Here is a 16662-nt window from a genome sequence, read left to right on the forward strand (position 1 = left end):
GGCTGACTTTCAGCTCTTGTTCCCATCCAGCTGTGAGGTATCATCCATCTGCCTTATCTCCCATGGACTGCCTAATGTCAAAGCAGACCAGAAGCAAGAGGACGTTATCTTCATGGCAGGAGTTTACTTACATCTTAAGGGATACAGAGTTTCATACAGCCACAGCATATTTCTTAAGTATAATCTCACTGTAGGTAGCAACAGCAGCATTTCTCATAGTTCAGAATTAAATATGTGCTTTGGTTGGCCATCTGTGCTCGGGGCAGAGACCAGCTAACTCATGGGCCTCAGACAACCCCAGTGCATCAGTGGTGCTTAGTGCTGTGTGAGCAGGCGTTTCCATAGGGGATCTGCTTGCTTGGGTCTGGATTGAGAGGCATTTTGTCTTCATTAGAGTAATGCGTGCTAGTTGTGACGGATGGGCATCAGGCAAGCATTGTGTTTGCAAGAGAGTACAGCGCTAGCTGTGCAAAGTGAATAACAACATGCGTATGAAGTATAAACTAGAGAGTAGTTTTAGACTGTGCCAGGCTGAAGATGAGATGGAAGAGCAGAGGCAGATGGCAGAAACTGCTGGGGAGAGGTAAAGAAAGACATTACAGTTGTTATTGACTTACGGGCCTGGTGTGGTTCCAACAAGAAATATTCTGGTTAGCCATAACGCTGTTAGAATACCAGTGGCCAGTGAACAGCCGTTACCTCTGCAAGTTTAATCTCCACCTGTAGCATTTTATCTACTTGACCAACTCTTGCGAGATTGTAGCAAAGTGCAAGACAGAAGGACAATCAAAGTGAAATGCTTTAAATTTGGAATTTCCTGGGGATGGATGTTTTTTTGTCTTCTGTAAATTTCTGAAGGTCCAAGATGAGCTCTCTATGTTGCCATAGACTTGTATGGAGCTTTGAATTTTTTCTTTCATAATTTTATATATATGATATATGTGTCTTTTCCTGTTTTCCCCCATTTTTAAAAAGTATAAGCATGTAATTATTTGTGTGGTGTACTGCCCAGTCTGGCCCAAACAAAACCAGAAATTTCCTGAGCTGGGCATAGTAAATAGGTGTTGTGAGAGATGCCTTCTGCTATCAAAGGGCAGATTTTGGTCTCAAGATGGACCAATTAGTTGGAATGTTCTCTCTATTGTGTGTGAGAACTGAAGGGCGGAGAAGTGAAGACTGGAGTCCCATTGATAACTGCTTTGCCTGTGTAACAGGGATCTGGAGAGGAGGTAAAAAACTGCATCTGCTGTCAAGTTGGCTTTAACTAACATGGTGTGATCTGGCATTACTGTAACTGACTCGTCACAAAACTTTCAAAAATCTGTGAATAATTTAAAGATGTTGATTCCAAAGCCATTTAGAGTCTCTTAACTGAGTGTAAAATATTCCAAAATATTTGTAGTGGTTTAAGCCAGGCTGCGTTTCTACAGTGGGACTTAAAAGCAAACACAGAAAGCAATTTTATTTTTTCACGAGATGCATTTAGTTTTCCTGAGGCCTAGTCGTACTAACAAGCCCATTAAAGGAATTTCTTAAATCCTTCTCCAGAGGGAGGTACCAGCAATGTGTATAATTGTTTAGTATCTTTGGCATAGATATGTAGATACTGGTTTAGGTGCTTTTATACTGCTTTCTAAACTTTGCAAATAAGTGCGGGTTGGAAACTGTTATTGATTCTGCTTGAAAAGTGATAATTTGACTCCTGTATGGACCACAAATAAGTGTCCAATGTGTTCTGTGCAGTTGTCCTATGATGAGCCTCTCATCTCATCACTGGGACTATGTGCTTGGGAGTGTTACCCAGGGCACCCAGATTTTTGCAGGAGTTGAGAAGGGTAGGGGCAGAAGGTTGTGAAGTCCTGGGGATGTTTCATGACAAGAGGGGGGTGAGTGTGTGTCTGAAGGGGTTTGACTGGAAGCAAACAGAACATGAGCCCCCCCCCCCCCCCCCGATAGACGGGAACATGGGCTTGTGAGTCTGTGGGGAAATCCAGCAGTTAAGACTGTTGGAAAGGTGCTTAGAGCAACACTTGTCAAAGGGAAGAACTGTTCAGACAATGTGGGTGCTGCTGCCCTGGCCCGGGTAGATCTGATTGAGTTGTGCTTTACTTCACCCACTGCCTAGGTCGCATCCCGCGCTCACGCTGTTGCCAAACAGCAGCGCTCTTAAATTCCTGCGCAGAAGCTCTTCATTCACCACAGAGTGTCTACTGTAGCTGCAGCAATCCTGGCCCAGCAAAAGAGTGTCTTATTTTATAATAGCTGGCTGATGTGCTCGCAGCCGATGCTACCTTGCTCTGCCAGCGCTGGGGCCGGTGGCCGGATCGAGGTACTCTGTGGCCATATGGAGGATCAGAGCAGGGGGAGCTGCTACAACACAAGATGGAAAACTTACTCGGTTTGTGTGTTTTGGATGGTTGGTTTAGGAGACCGAAAGATCTAGACTTGCCTCAAAATTGGGTATGTGTTGTTTTAACTCTATGAAGTTACCACCAAGGGCAAAGATAGGATTGGTGTGTCTTCTCCTTGGAAATACCATGGTAAAACTTGAATGATGTAGTTTGCTGCCTCAGAGATTTTTCTGGGAGCAAAACATGTGTCTTGGTGTATCCAAAGCAACAAAACTGAAATAATAGTAATTTTAAGTCACTAGCTGTAAAGGAAAAGCTAAAAATCTTTAAAAGAAGAAGAAAAAAAAGAGCGAGTACTTTGCAGAAATTACAGCACTAGAGAACATACAGTGTTTCACTTGATTGATTGAGGTAGGAAATTAAATTACATGTAAACTGTTGTTGTTACCACCAAAATTCCCTTTACCTACACTGGCCTATTTTTCTGTCTACCTTACTCCTCCACAGATGCTTCTGAGTGTTGGCTCAGCGCATGCTTGTGAGATGGCATTTACTTGCTGGTTGCTCCCTGTGGAACTGGGTGCTCACTGGGAGTGTGGGGGTACTTATCTCCCACCTCTGCCGCAGACTCCTTGAGAAGGTCACTTCTATCTTCCTGCATGATGTCAAGTGTTGTGGATGATCTCAGGGCAGCTTGAAGTGTTGCTGTGACTCAATGTCATGCCACAATATTAGGTGATCCTCTGAAAGAGTGTGGTGTGAGCCAGATCTAGCTAGTAAACTATCAGCTCTGGCAGTGCTGCATTACCCTTGCTCAGAGAGAGCTTGGAGAGTGGAGAGAATCTGTGTTGCCTTCCTCATAGCAGCTCCGGTCCATACCTATCACAGCATGGGAAGGACAGTCCTCCTTGTGCTTATAAAGAAGACAGAGGGTTTGTATGCAATATTGTGATACTGTAAGAGATGTATCAGCTCCTTGGGAACCAGAATACCTCCTTTGAAAGATACTTATGATCTCTATTTAAAGGCTTACAGTGAGAGATAGTTGGCTATGTCCACCGAGAATATATTTTGAGAGCTAAGTACCTGTCATTTTAAAAACACGATACGTTCCTGAAAGCCCTGGAACAGTTTTAAGAATGACTGGGTGAGTATTGGGATCAATGCATTTAAACAGTGCTATGTCTATATTTGTGTGTGTGTATAATTGTATGTATGAAATTATGAAATCAAACGTATTATCTGAAAAGAAACCTTTTCAATGGTGAGTCTGAAGTAAGGACAAATCAGGTTAAGATTTAAACTTTCCCTAACCATTTAATAGCACTTAAATTAAAACATATTTACCAGTGCAGGTTCGGCTAGGGCTTTAAAGGAAAATGAAAGTGCTTGAACCACAGGAAATCAATGGCTTAATTGTCTGGAAAAAGAGTTCACTGCAGTGCCAGGATAACCTGTGAGAGCAATAGCCTGTTCGGCAAGTGTAGGGAGAGGATTTGTCATTTAAGTCTTTCAGCAATTTCATGACAGGTAAGTTGTGGGACTGGTTGGGAGTTGAGAATGCTCATATAGCTTGTGCCAGGGAGGGAACGAAGAAGGACTAAATGAAGGATGGTGAGATATTATCTTCGTTCTGCTAGAACCAATCACGTTTCCTTAATTTCTTGCACTATAGACAATACTATTTTAAAAACAATTTTAAATATAAAGTTTTTTTTGATAAACCTACTTTCTTCTCCTGGTGAGCCATCAACTTTGGGGCAGTTTAGGCAGTAAATAAATGCTGTTTGTACAGATTTTAATTGGATTTCAATTTTCCTCCAAAGACAGCTTGACTTATAGTAAAAGTTACACAAGCAAGCAAAAACCCCCAACAAAGCAAATAAATGAAGAAACAAACTCACTGCAACTTTAGTAAAGAGGAAATCCATCATTCATTCATATAAAAATAGCAAAAATTGCAACTTGAATAAATGTATCATTTGTTGCATAACTGCTTAGTTAAATGAATGGTGTTTTCACCTTAATAAATTTGCATGCTGAGCTTTAGTGTATGGGATGTTTTAATTTAAACATCTATATGTTTTCATAGTTACTAAGCAGGGAGAATCAGCCCTTTTTCAGGCATAACAGCTGAAAATGGAAACCAAGTTTAAAGCTGCTGACCTTAATCAAGGTTTCATATTTCAGACTTCTAATCGCTTTGATTTAATTACTAATATCGAAACTATTAAATTATTAGTGCATGTCATAATAGTGTCTGAATTATGAATGAACAGCCATCGTCAGGCAGCTGTTCCCTTCTGGCAGGTACAAAAGGGTGTTGTGGGAGCTGCTCCTGTGCGTCTCTGTGAGATGTAACATGTCCCACAAAGAGCCTCGGCGTGTTTCTGTGGTGGTTGATGTTAGGTTTCTGTGCCACAAGGGGCTGTTTGGGTTGGTGCTGGTATCTCTGGTTGTACGTCCAGTGCTGGGTGTTCGCAGAGCTCCTTAGCCCTACTTGTGCAAGCCTAAGGAAGAGTCGTGATGTCTGGAAACACAAATAAATTGTCTAGCACAACGCTCTGGATTTCACATGATTATTAAAACTCAACATTCTGGTCTCAAAGTAACCCACTGTATTTAACAATATAGCACACGTCTCCTTGGGATCTAATTACACTAGATACAAAGGCAGACATTGAGAGTTAGATGACAATGATGGAAAGTAATGGCTGATGCAGAGAGGCTTTCAGGAGTCTGCTACGTTCAGTTTCCCTTGTAGGTTTACGTGCTTTGAGGAGTAACTGCCTTCTCAGGCTGCACTGTGACAGTCTCATCCTACTCAAAGGATGGGTTGCTCACGTCGTTGATTCCACCTCGAGTGCCCAGGGTACATAAGGACTTAAAGCCTCATCTTTCTGCGCTGTATTTGGGAGTAAAAGTCATAAAAGTGAAAGCTCCTCTGTAGGAGAAGAGAGAACTTTCTCACGGTCAGGCTGAGACATGGGAACAGCCAAAGGAGGATCACAGATCCTGCAGCTTTCAGTGCTAAGTGCTGAGCACAGATGCCTTTGCAAACAGAAACAGAGGATGCAAATATTTAACAAAACCCTGTCAAGTGAATACTCCAGGCCATGTAATTCTCTCTGGAATGCTGATAGAAGTTTAAACAACACGTGACAGATGGTGATGTGGCTTAACACAGTACTGGAAAATGTCCAGTGTTACAGTAATACATACGATAGAGTAGAAAGAGGTCAGATACCTTACAGTCTGCCAGCCATGTAGCTGCACTGAGTCGGTTGCTTCTGAGTAAACAAAACCACTTGTCTAGTTACTTGGTTTTGTAACTGTACCTTGGTAAAGCAAAGGTGAAAAAATATTCCCTGGAGCCTTAATCTTGGGCAGAGGAGAGATTTCTTTAGTTGTAAGTTGTACGTGGGTCTCAAGCACACAGGATCACAGTTCATCGGCAACATTTGCAGCTCTGTACCATTTCTTGGTATAGGGGAAGCAGCTATGAGCTGGAGCTTTATTGGATTGAGTGTTTACTTGTGAGCTTTTCGTGGTGTTGGACAAAGCCGAGAGAAGGTGGTCCTTTTCAGAAGATAATAGGTTTGCAGTAGAGTTCACACGAGGGATGCAGAGTGCAAGTGGATATTTAGGGCAGAGTGCTCGAGTGATGTTCTGCTGTTCACACTAACTCTAATGGAAGTTACGTGTGCTCATCAGTTTAAGAGCTGATATGCAGGTGTGCTACAGTCCCACGTCCTGGACTTTGTAAAAAATAACTCCAAAGAGTACAATAAATCCAGGGGTTTTTAGAGACAAGAGTGAAGCAGGTGTTGCAGGAATATGGCTGTCAGGGTTAATGCTGATGTAAGGAGGATAAGAATAGCGTAGAGTTCAGGAAACCCTAAAATAGGAGTGGGAAGGGAGCATCTATTTATATATTCCCCTATGTTTTCTTAATATGTATTTTTTCTGTATATATAAAAACCATAGGGCAATCCAAGAGGGTAATTCGGGTATTGAAACTTGCAGAGGTATCAGCTGGAGATAGCCTGTCTGATGGCTTTGCTGGGTTTTGAGTACATGGTGATGGGTATGGGCACAGCAGAGGAGTTGTAGTCTTTTCTGAGGGCAAGGAGGCATCTTGCATCAAGCAATAGGAATTGAAGGAAGAGATTTCAAATAAGCAGAATGATTCCCAGCTGTCAAGTGGAGTTTTGTTTGAGGGAAGAGCATGTGGGCAAGAAATACGTTACCTTAATTAAAGAGGGGGGAAAAAAAAAAAAAAGGAGGAATGGGTGGGAGACTTGTGGGTGGTGATGCAGAGATGAAACTTGCTGACATTTCTTTTTGGTATTTTTCTCTTAAAAACAGGAGTAAGCAATGATCATATCTGCTTTAAAATATAATTTCCATGGCCTCTTGTGTTTAGTAGGACTTCACAGAATAGCTTTTTTTCCTTGTTAAGGGCACTGTCTGCTCATGCAAGAGTACAGGCAGTCAGTAAATTTCCTGATACAGTTGCAGTAGTTGAAAGCAGAGCAGAGACTGAAAAACGCCCCTTGCCACTGGTGGAGGTGGCTGTACCTAATCTGTGTGGTGCAAGGAATTTCTGTGTCTTCTTTTCAAGATGGGGAAGTTGAGCAGTTCTACATGTGTATGTCCTGTGTGCTGTTCTGACAGAAATTGGGGCAGTTCCCTGCTCTTTGCTGTCCCTGGTAGTATCTAGCCCTGCATGTCTAAGTGAGCACTGCCAAAAGGAGATCATGTTATAATGCCTTATGGGAAAGTGCATGCAGCAAAGCCTTCTCTCCTTTTTAGGGTCACCATTGAATGCCATTGATGATGTCTCTGTTGATAATGGTTCTGTTTCTTGGGATTGCTGCCCAAATGGGTGCAGCTCGGTGGTTATCATGTTATGGGTCTTGCCTCAAAATAGGGAGGGTGAAGCTATTTTCTGGCTTGAGAGGGAAGAAAAAAAACACATTTATTGACAGGGCTCAGAAAAATGAAAACTCAGGCAATATTAGCACATCATGTGTCACGTTTTGAGGTCAAAAGACCAGTCTATTAGCTCCCAAGTCAGGCGAGACCCTTGGGTCCGACTCCCCCTGCCTTCCCTTGGCAGCTCAGTGAATCGGAGGGTTGTTCGTCTGGCTTATCGTGGGATCCGTCACTAATAGACGAACAGGAGGTAATTTGGCCAGTATACCAGCTCCCAAGTCAGGCGAGACCCTTGGGTCCGACTCCCCCTGCCTTCTCTTGGCAGCTCAGTGAATTGGAGCGTGGTTCGCCCACTTATTAGGGATCGTCACTAGTAGTACTATGGGCCAACTCCTTATAATAATTCAAAAGTTTCCGGAAACATGCATATGTATTTTATTTGTGACAGAATACAGGTTCGAGGATAGCCGGTGATAGTGACTGACTACAAAAACAACTTTAACTGAAATACTGCAGTGATAATATAAAACAATTACTGATCAGTGATAATACTAAATAGCTAGCAAGGTGTTAGTAACTAAGCACGCGTAACACAGAGCTCTTACCCAATAGGCGTCCCTATGGGGGGGAGAAGAGAGGTTCAGCCCGTCGACTGATCCCAGACGTTCCGATGGGGGGGGCTTCTCCCTAACATCCCTTTTGTTTGCTGCTATTTTATACCTTTTTCATATCTTTTAGGTGGAGCTCGAGTGACTCTAGTCATACATAACTTTTATTAGGGTTGGTGTAAATTTCTCTCATGAGGGGTGTTCACAAATTAGGATTGGGGTAAATTGCTCGTTTGAGGGGTGGTCGCAGCTCGGAGGCGGGTGGAGGTGTGACTTAGTAGCTGAAGGACACAATTTCGCCATCACTGCTGAGGCAGCGGTTGTGATTCACTTCCCTTGATGGCATTTTTATGGTTATCTTTACCAGGCGCCTCTCATCCCTGATAACAGGGATGAGCCGTGATACCTCCGTACCACTCTACTCCCCATTTCAAGGGTATTGCTTAGGCCTTGTTCGTTGTTTCTTGTCCTCGATAACAGGGATGAGCCATGATACCTTCGTATCACTCTACTCCCCATTTCAAGGATACTGAGGCCTTGTTTGTTCCTGGGAGCAGCAGCTGTGTTTCATGTCAGAGCTGCTCTAATATTAGCTGAATTCTAGGGAACAATGTTCTTCCATTCCCCTCCAATTTCAGTCATTTTCGCACATCATGGTACTAAGTGTCTCCTAACTGCCAAGTTCACTCTTTGACTTTCAACAGTCCAGTAAGTCTCACCTCTGTGCCTGACAAGATGATGGAGCAGATCCTCCTGGAAACTGTGCAAAGGCACATGGAAAATGAGAGATGACTGGTGACAGCCAGCATGGCTTCACTAAGGGCAAATTGTGCCTGACAAATCTCGTGGCCTTCTGTGATGGGATTACAGCATTGGTGGATAAGGGAAAAGCAACTGACACCATCTGCCTGGACTTGTGCAAAGCATTTGACGCTGTCCCACACGACATCCTTGTCCCTAAACTGGAGAGATGTGGATTTGATGAGTGGACCATTTGGTGGATAAGGAATTGGCTGGATGATCACATTCAGAGACTAGTGCTCAATGGCTCAGTGTCTGGGTGGAGATCAGTGACAAGTGATGCCCTGAGGAGTCCTTAGTGAGACCAGTATTATTTAACATCTTAGTCAGGGACATGGACAGTGGGATTGAGTGCACCCCCAGCAAGTTAACAGATTACACCAAGCTGTGCGGTGTTGTGGGCACACTGGAGGGAAGGGATGCCAGTCAGGGAAAGGCTGGAGAGGTGAGCCTGGGAAAACCTCATGAAGTTCAACAAGGCCAAAAGCAAGGTCCTGCACGTGGGTCGGGGCAATCCCAAGCACAAATACAGGCTTGTTGGAGACTGGATTGGGAGAAGACCTGAGGAAAAGGACTTGGGAGTGTTGGTTGATGAGAAGCTCAACATGAGCCGGCAATGTGTGCTGGCAGCCCAGAAAGCCAACCGTATCCTGGGCTGCGAAAGAAGCATGGCCAGCAGGTCAAGGGAAGTGATTCTGCCCCTCTACTCTGCTCTCGTGAGACCCCGCCTGCAGTGCTGCGTTCAGCTCTGCGGCCTCCAACATAAGAAGGACATGGAGCTACTGGAGCGGGTCTAGAGGAGGGCCACAAAGATGATCCAAGGACTGGAGCACCTCTGCTCTGAAGACAGGCTGAGAGAGTTGAGGCTTTCAGCCTGGAGAAGGCTCTGGGGAGACCTTAGAGTAGCCTTTCAGTACTTAAAGGGGGCCTACAGGGAAGGTGAAGAGGAACTGTTTATCAGGGTGTGTAGTGATAGGACAAGGGGTAATGATTTTGAACTGAAAGAGGGTACAGTTAGATTAGGTCTAAGGAAGAAATTCTTTACTGAATGGTGAAGCATTTGGTGGTGAGGCACTGGAACAGGTTGCCCAGAGAAGTTGTGGATGCCCCATCCCTGGAAGTGTTCAAGGCCAGGTTGGATGAGGCTTTGGGCAACCTGATCTAGTGGAAAGTGTCCCTACCCATGGCAGAGGCGTTGGAACTAGATGATCTTTGAGGTCCCTTCCAACCCAAATCACTCTATGATTCTGTGAAGCAGCAGCAAGTTCTGGACAATACTAGGGCACTGAGAGATGTCCTACATATAGAAACTAGACTCCTTGGCCAATATGCAGAGAAATATAAGCCCAAAGGAACAGCTGTCCTGGGTCACAGCAAAAAGTTGCTTTGATCTCTGCCTCTGACAGCAATGCCCAGGGAAGAATGCAAGAGTGGGGAGGGCAAGTACAGGTGTTTAAAAGGAAGAAAAATCAGAGAGCAGGACTGTTGTCTAGCTTGGAGTGTCCAAGTTCCTGGGAAGCTGAGCTGTCTGTGACAGATCTTTATTCTGACAGTTTGAATTTACTCTTTAAGACTCAATTCACCCTCTCTTGCTAAGCTGTAGTTTCCCCCCTTAACAACCTGAGAAGTCAGCCTGAAAAAGTGTCCTAAGTGGTTTCGAGTTGTCAGACACTTCTCTCTAGATGGACTCCAGGTTGTGTGGTGCAGGCCAGGGAGCCACAAAGTATTTGACACAAGCCAAGATGCGCTTGACACAAGCCAAGATGCGCTTGACACAAGCCAGGACAGAAAGATTAAACACAGGCCTCTGGAGCAGAATGTCTGGTGCAGCTGGGTTTGAGGGGAGCCTTGTAGCACTAATCGGAGTTACACTGCAGCTGACATTCCTGCTGTTATTGAAGTTAATGCTTAGGGGCCCCGTTGTGCTCAGCAACACATGATAAATAGACATAAACATCTTGTAAAAGGTGGTCTCTAGCCGAAAGAAGATACCAAAAAAAGTAATAGTCAACCTGAGAATGGAAGTGGAACACAAGTAGACAAAATGTTTTGCCTGGGGTTATACAGCAGGTCATTTGTGGAGAGGAAAGTGGAGCTCTGGTCTCTCTGCTGGTGGTGCTAGCACCTTCTTTGCCGAAAGTGTAGTTGCCTGGGCTCACGTGTTGGACCGGTCGAGGGAAAATCTGTGCGATGACCATGATAATTGAAGAGGAGTATTTTGGATGTCTTCAAGACTTGAAGAGTAGATTTAGATGCAGCCTGCTGAGGTCACATCCTCTCATTAGTGTAATGCTGCCATTTTTGACGGCAGCAACCACCTCTGTGTCAGGAGGCAGGATTGCAGCCTGAATAGCTGCATGTGACCTGGCTTGCATGAATGTTGTTTAACACGCGTGCCAAAGATCCGTCGGTACTGGGTTGTGCATGACTACCCGGGCTCACTGGTGGCAGTGCTGTGTGCGAACTTCTGCGTCTTCTCTGCCTTATCTTCCAGCCCTAACCATTCTATGATTCCATGATTCTCTCTCTTGACCTGGCTGTCGACTGTGTTGAAAGCACGTGTGACTGCAGTGTAGCTACAACTTCAGGTACCTACTTCCTCCTGCATTCCTATAGAAAAGATAAGGCAGGAAATGTGTTCCTGTGCATCTGTGCTCGTGTTTACTGCACGGCACACTCTAGGGATGCAAATGAATGGTAAGACTGAGTCAAGCCAGTAGTCTGTCCAGCTTGTTTTCTTTTCAGGGTAGCCAAGAACACCTGCAGAACCAGCCAACACCAGTCCACAAAAGTCATGGAGAAAGAAGGATTCATGTGTATTGTTATTACTAAGGCTTCTAGCTTCTTCTTGGTTCATGATTGAATTTGTTTTTCTAGGAAGAATCTTTGCTGTTATGAGTCACTGTGTCTTAAAAGAAGGATTTAACTTTCAGTTGCCTTTTGCCTTAAAAGGTGATGTTGCTTCTGGTATTTGTCAAGTTTAGGAAAAAAAAAATATCTAAAAATCATCAGGCAGCTTTCTCTTCTCAAGAAATATTTGATATGTACTTCCTTAGTTCTTTGTTTTAGAAAAACTGAAATAAAGCGATGTTTAAGGAATGCATTGCTGATTCTCCTTTGGGGCCTGCTTGATTTATGTGACAGTGAAATATCAGACAGGAACACTCCTGCACATAACAGGGACGCAACCTGCTTTCTGTTGTGCTGGATTTCTAGACCATCTGGAAATTAGTGGCATTAGGCACCTGAAATAGCAAGATTTAAAACAAAAACAAAAACAAACCCAACAAAACCTAGGAGTTATGCTGTGGCAAACCAGGCACAGTTAGTCTGCAGACCAAATGTCTTTCAAGTGGGTAGATAAACTGCAGTCCTGGTTGTCTGTGGCCAGGAAGGGTCTTATTTTTCTTTTGTAGGGGTTGGCTTTTTAACCCTAGGCAGTTTACAGTGTGGCTGATTGCATTGTGCTTAACTAAAATCCATTTGTAGTTCCAAACTTAATGCTAAGGAGATGTATATGCTAGCAAAAATCTTGTGGCACAGAACAGTGGTGTAATTCATTATCCACTATAGTGGTAAATCTGCAATGGAAAAGGAAGGGGGTGGTATTTTTGGAAAGGTTTGTCTACAGCACTGACCTTACTGCTGCTTCTGTAGGTAAAACTAAACTCTTGGCTGTTTATGGGTTTGAATGTTGCTGTGCATTTAAGTAGAGCTACAGCTTTACTTTTCCCTGTACAGCATCACTTTGTGCAATTTTACCACTCCCAGCAGAAGATGCTTTTCATTTGTGGGTATTTGTTGCATTAAACTGTGTCCGCCAGCTGAGCTTGCTTTGTTGGCATTTGTCAGTCTCAGAAACTTGAATTATTAGAAATACCTATCAATTTTCCTCTCCCTTGCCATGATGTTCTCCCTGCATAGGAGCCACAAGCTTGCGCTCTTTTCTGAGTGCTTTCTGTGCGTTGTACCCTGGGAGCAACAAAGCTTATTTCTTGGGATGCTGGTGGATCATAAGTTACAGGGTGCTGTTCTGTAGGCACTCTCTACCTGGACTTTCCTCTGCATGCCCAGCATGCCTTATGTCTCTTGCCATTGCATGTTCACTCTCACTTTATTAGTTTGTGTGTAGATTCAGTGAGGAAAAAGTCACCTCTTTTGAATGTTTTTAATTTTCTATTGGAAATGTGCAAGAAGAGATCTTCTCCAGTAAGTCCATCTTTATTCGGTGACCTGAGTTTCATTTTAGTAACAAACTTCACTGAGGTTGACGAGCATATGTGGAAGTACAAAGGGAAGGGGACTGTGAAACAGGGAGCCGTAACGCTGGGTTGAAAAGTCTGTTCCTGGAGGGACTCTGATCACCACCTGCCTGTTTTACTCATGAATCTGTTGGTTTGTGTCTTGTAGTGGCATCACTGAAGGGCTGGCTGTTATTGCTGTGGGAGATCGAAAGCTACTTCCAACTGCATCTTGTGTGTCATCTGCAAAACCACCAGTCACAGTGAGTTTCTCCTACACACACTCTGTTTTCCCCGGTGAGGGTTTTTTAGCTGTGATAATAATCTTCTGCTATATTTATACTTTGTTAATTCACTTACTACTGCAAAAAGATTTGATTTACTAGTCCCAAGCCAAACGGATGCATGTCTTTCTCCTTGTCCCCAAACACTCATACTAAAGCATTGAAAACTCTGCTTTTCTGGCCACCTGCTCACTTTGCGCTGAGGTTTGTGGTGGAGGGGACGATGGAAGACTATGCACTTTGAGTGTGCGTTCTGGTTATTCATCCAATGGCCAAGATGAGGATTGGACAATGTATTTTGCTTCTGAGAACAACTTCAGAAAGAAAAACTTCTTTTAATGAAATAGGAGAGAAAACTACTGTGTGGGCAAAGAAGATTAAACCTCCTTACTCGTTCAGAGTGCCAGAAAGAAACACATCATACATGTGTGGCATCTAGTCATAGGTAGTGGCAGGTGAAAGGAGAGGGTATCTCAGTGCTGCAATGTTCCTGAGTCTGTTCCTAGGTAAACTCTTAAAATGAGAGGCTGGAATTTTCCCAGCGGTGTAAGGGAGCTAGCTAATTCAGTGTGATTTAGATACCAAATGAAAACTCTTGAAACCCTTATTCCCTCAAACTCCTTTTAATTTCTACCTAAAAGAAATACAGTGAAGAAAGTGCTTTCTTACTCTCACCAGCCGTCTGTGAATGTCCATATAGTTTGTGATTCTTTTCTCAATAATTCTCTTCTGCCAATAACTCAGTAAAACACACACAGGTGATTTTGATTTTTCACACCCTTTAAAATGATGGCATAACAATTGCTTGCAAAGCCATCTCTGGTTTTCAGACAATTATTTACCTGTCCTGTGCTGGTTGGGAGAGCTAAATGTCAGTCGTGTATCTCCTGTGCAGAATCTGCAAGACTAGAAGGACAAGAGCAGATCTATGCATGTGCAAGTGTTTGCTTTGAGGAAAACTGGAGAACTCAATGAACAAAAAAAACCAGTAAGTGCTTAAGGGAGCTTAAGACACTTGTACAATTAAAAAAAGTTGACATGGTGTACATTTTGGGTTATGGGGTTAGGCATCAGCAAAGTAATTGTGCTCAGGTAACAGATTCTCCTAAGAACTAATGACAATAGCAGGAGGAAACAATGCTTTAAAAGGAAAAGGCCCCAAAGTCTCTGTTGCAAGGTTATAGGAAAGAGAATTGGACACAATGTGTATTTCTAGCCTTTGTCAATGTTGTGGATGCACAAATTACATATGACTTGTAAAATAAGAAAGGTTACTTCTATTGAGCTGTTGTGTTTTGCCTGGAAGGATAGAGCCAGCTTGCAGCATATGTAGAGAACAATACTTGTCAGAAATTGAATATTGAGTGAAAGTAATCGTTTTAATCAAAAGTAGTTAAAAGTGAGGCTGAGTCGAAAGAAAAAACAACTGCTCAGCTGGAAGACTGCTTCCAGTGCTGCAAACATGCCCTGAGATGCATGTTTTATATATTAGGAATATTGATCAAGACCACAGTTGTACCTTTCATTACCACTGTTCTTCCTCATCATTGTGATCAAGATTTCTCAACTCCTTTGAATTCCACTCCTTTCTCTGTGACCAAGTACAAAGCACTTGGTGCTGATGTGATGGGGAGCTCAGCATTCTATGAGGTGGTTAGCTTGGCCCTTCTTTCCTTCTGATTTAGTGTTGTGCAGGACTGACTGTTTTAGTCACAAAAGCGCTAGAAAACCATAGGGAGCTCGGTCTCTGTACTCTCCTGTGAGGTCCTGTAGTAACCTGCAAGTGAGCTTTCCCTCTGCTGAAGGTAGCATGATCTTGTTACAAATGCTGCCTGTGATTTTTCCCCACACACCCTCTTCCCCTGTTAATCACTTAGATCCTTGATTCTGCTTGCAGACATTTTCCCCGATGGATGGACCTTACTGCGGACCATATATTTTTTGGCTGGCTAAAATGCAGGAAGGAGAAAAGGTTTAAGTGAGATGTGTCCTGTGTCGGAGAACACTGCTCAAAGCAGAAGCTTCTTGGTGCACAGACAGGTATTTGGCTGAGTCTGCTGGCTGTGGCAAAGACATGCCAGTTTATGGCAATTACCATTCCTCACAAACCATCTGTAGTGATTGTGGGTGTTTTCTTAAGAGAGTCATTGTAAAGGAATGTCACTGGAAACAGTGGCTGTACGCACAATCTCTGATACACTGAGCAGGGTGCTGTAAAGGAGCCCTGGACTTTGTTTCTGCAAAGAAACGGCCTCGGCTGCTTTTTGAAGTTTTTGGCTTTCGGATCAAAAGCAGGATTGCTTCCACGCACTTAAGTCTGCTTTCTGTTTCTCTTGAGTCGATGTCCACTCCCTCCTGATTCTTTACAGTGTCCTGAAAAAGTTGAATCCCTTTTGAACCCACAGAAGCCACCTCCACTTGCAAATTTTAAAACTAGCTGGCAGCAAAGGGTGAGGTTGCAGATGAGTGATGTCAAACGCCTTTTCTGTGCTATGACATTTGGCTACTGCACCCTTGAGAAGGCAGGAGTCTACAGTTGTACTTGCTTGAGCAAGGCTCCCTGAGGAGCAGGTCAGCCCTGATGTGATGCTGGATGCACAGTAGATGCTTCACTGGCAGCCCTGCTGATGCAGTTGCTTCTAACCTTGACCCACACCACCCTTGACTTTCTGCTCTGACTTGCTTGTTCTTTTGTTTAGCCACCAGACTTTCTGAGGAAGCTGCACAAGTTCATGCTGGCTGGCGTGCCTGTTGAAAGGAGAATGATCTGGTAGCTAATTTAGAGCTCTGCAAGTCTGTTTTCAGCTCCCTGGTCTGCTTGCAGATTCCCTCTGAGAATTCAGTACTATGACATAGTGTTCCTGCCAGTTTCCTTTCTGTTAAAGGATACTTCTCACCTTGAATGGGGACTGAGGATAGAGATAGAGCCAGGGAATGCTCCAGTAGAGTGATTGAAGAAGTAACTGTCCTGGTTTTAGCTGGGACAGAGTTAGCTCTTCTTTCTAGCAGCTAGAAGAGCTCCATGTTTTGGTTTTGCTCAGAGGCTCGCTCTGAGAAGAGTGTTGATAGCAAGTTGATGCTTATAGTTGGCACTGAGGTCTCAAGGACTTTTCAGCTTGCCGTGTTCTTGCCAGTGTGCAGGAGCACAACAGGATAAGGGGGGAGCATGGCTGGGACAAGGAGTCCACGACTCTCCTTACGATTTGTACTTGGACTTAAGATTGAGGGCCAAACTGGCCAATTAGTATTCCACATCATACAGAGTCATGCCCAGTATAAAGGTGAGGGACAGCCGGACAGAAGGGCTTTTGCACTTTGGCTCTTTCGCCGCTTTTGCTCTTTTGCGCTTGCTGCACTTTTGCTCTATTGCCTTTTTTCTCTCTCTCCCAGTACTTCCACTCTCGGAGTACTCTCTCTCTCTCCCCACCCCCACCCCCCC

At 43.9% G+C, this 16662-nt stretch overlaps 1 protein-coding gene across 1 annotated transcript in view; it reads left to right on the forward strand.

The window, feature by feature from the left end:
* The first annotated feature begins 485 nt into the window (after positions 1-485).
* The window catches only part of TSPAN4 (tetraspanin 4), a 409182-nt gene continuing 393005 nt past the window's right edge, over positions 486-16662 (forward strand). The window contains exons 1-2 of the mRNA XM_086613432.1: positions 486-583; positions 13109-13202. Of these exons, the coding sequence (XP_086469558.1) occupies positions 486-583; positions 13109-13202 (192 nt within the window). The remainder of the gene's footprint in view (positions 584-13108; positions 13203-16662) is intronic.

The sequence above is a fragment of the Tauraco erythrolophus genome, chromosome 6 (genome assembly GCF_009769465.1).
Source record: "Tauraco erythrolophus isolate bTauEry1 chromosome 6, bTauEry1.pri, whole genome shotgun sequence".
NCBI lineage: Eukaryota > Metazoa > Chordata > Aves > Musophagiformes > Musophagidae > Tauraco > Tauraco erythrolophus.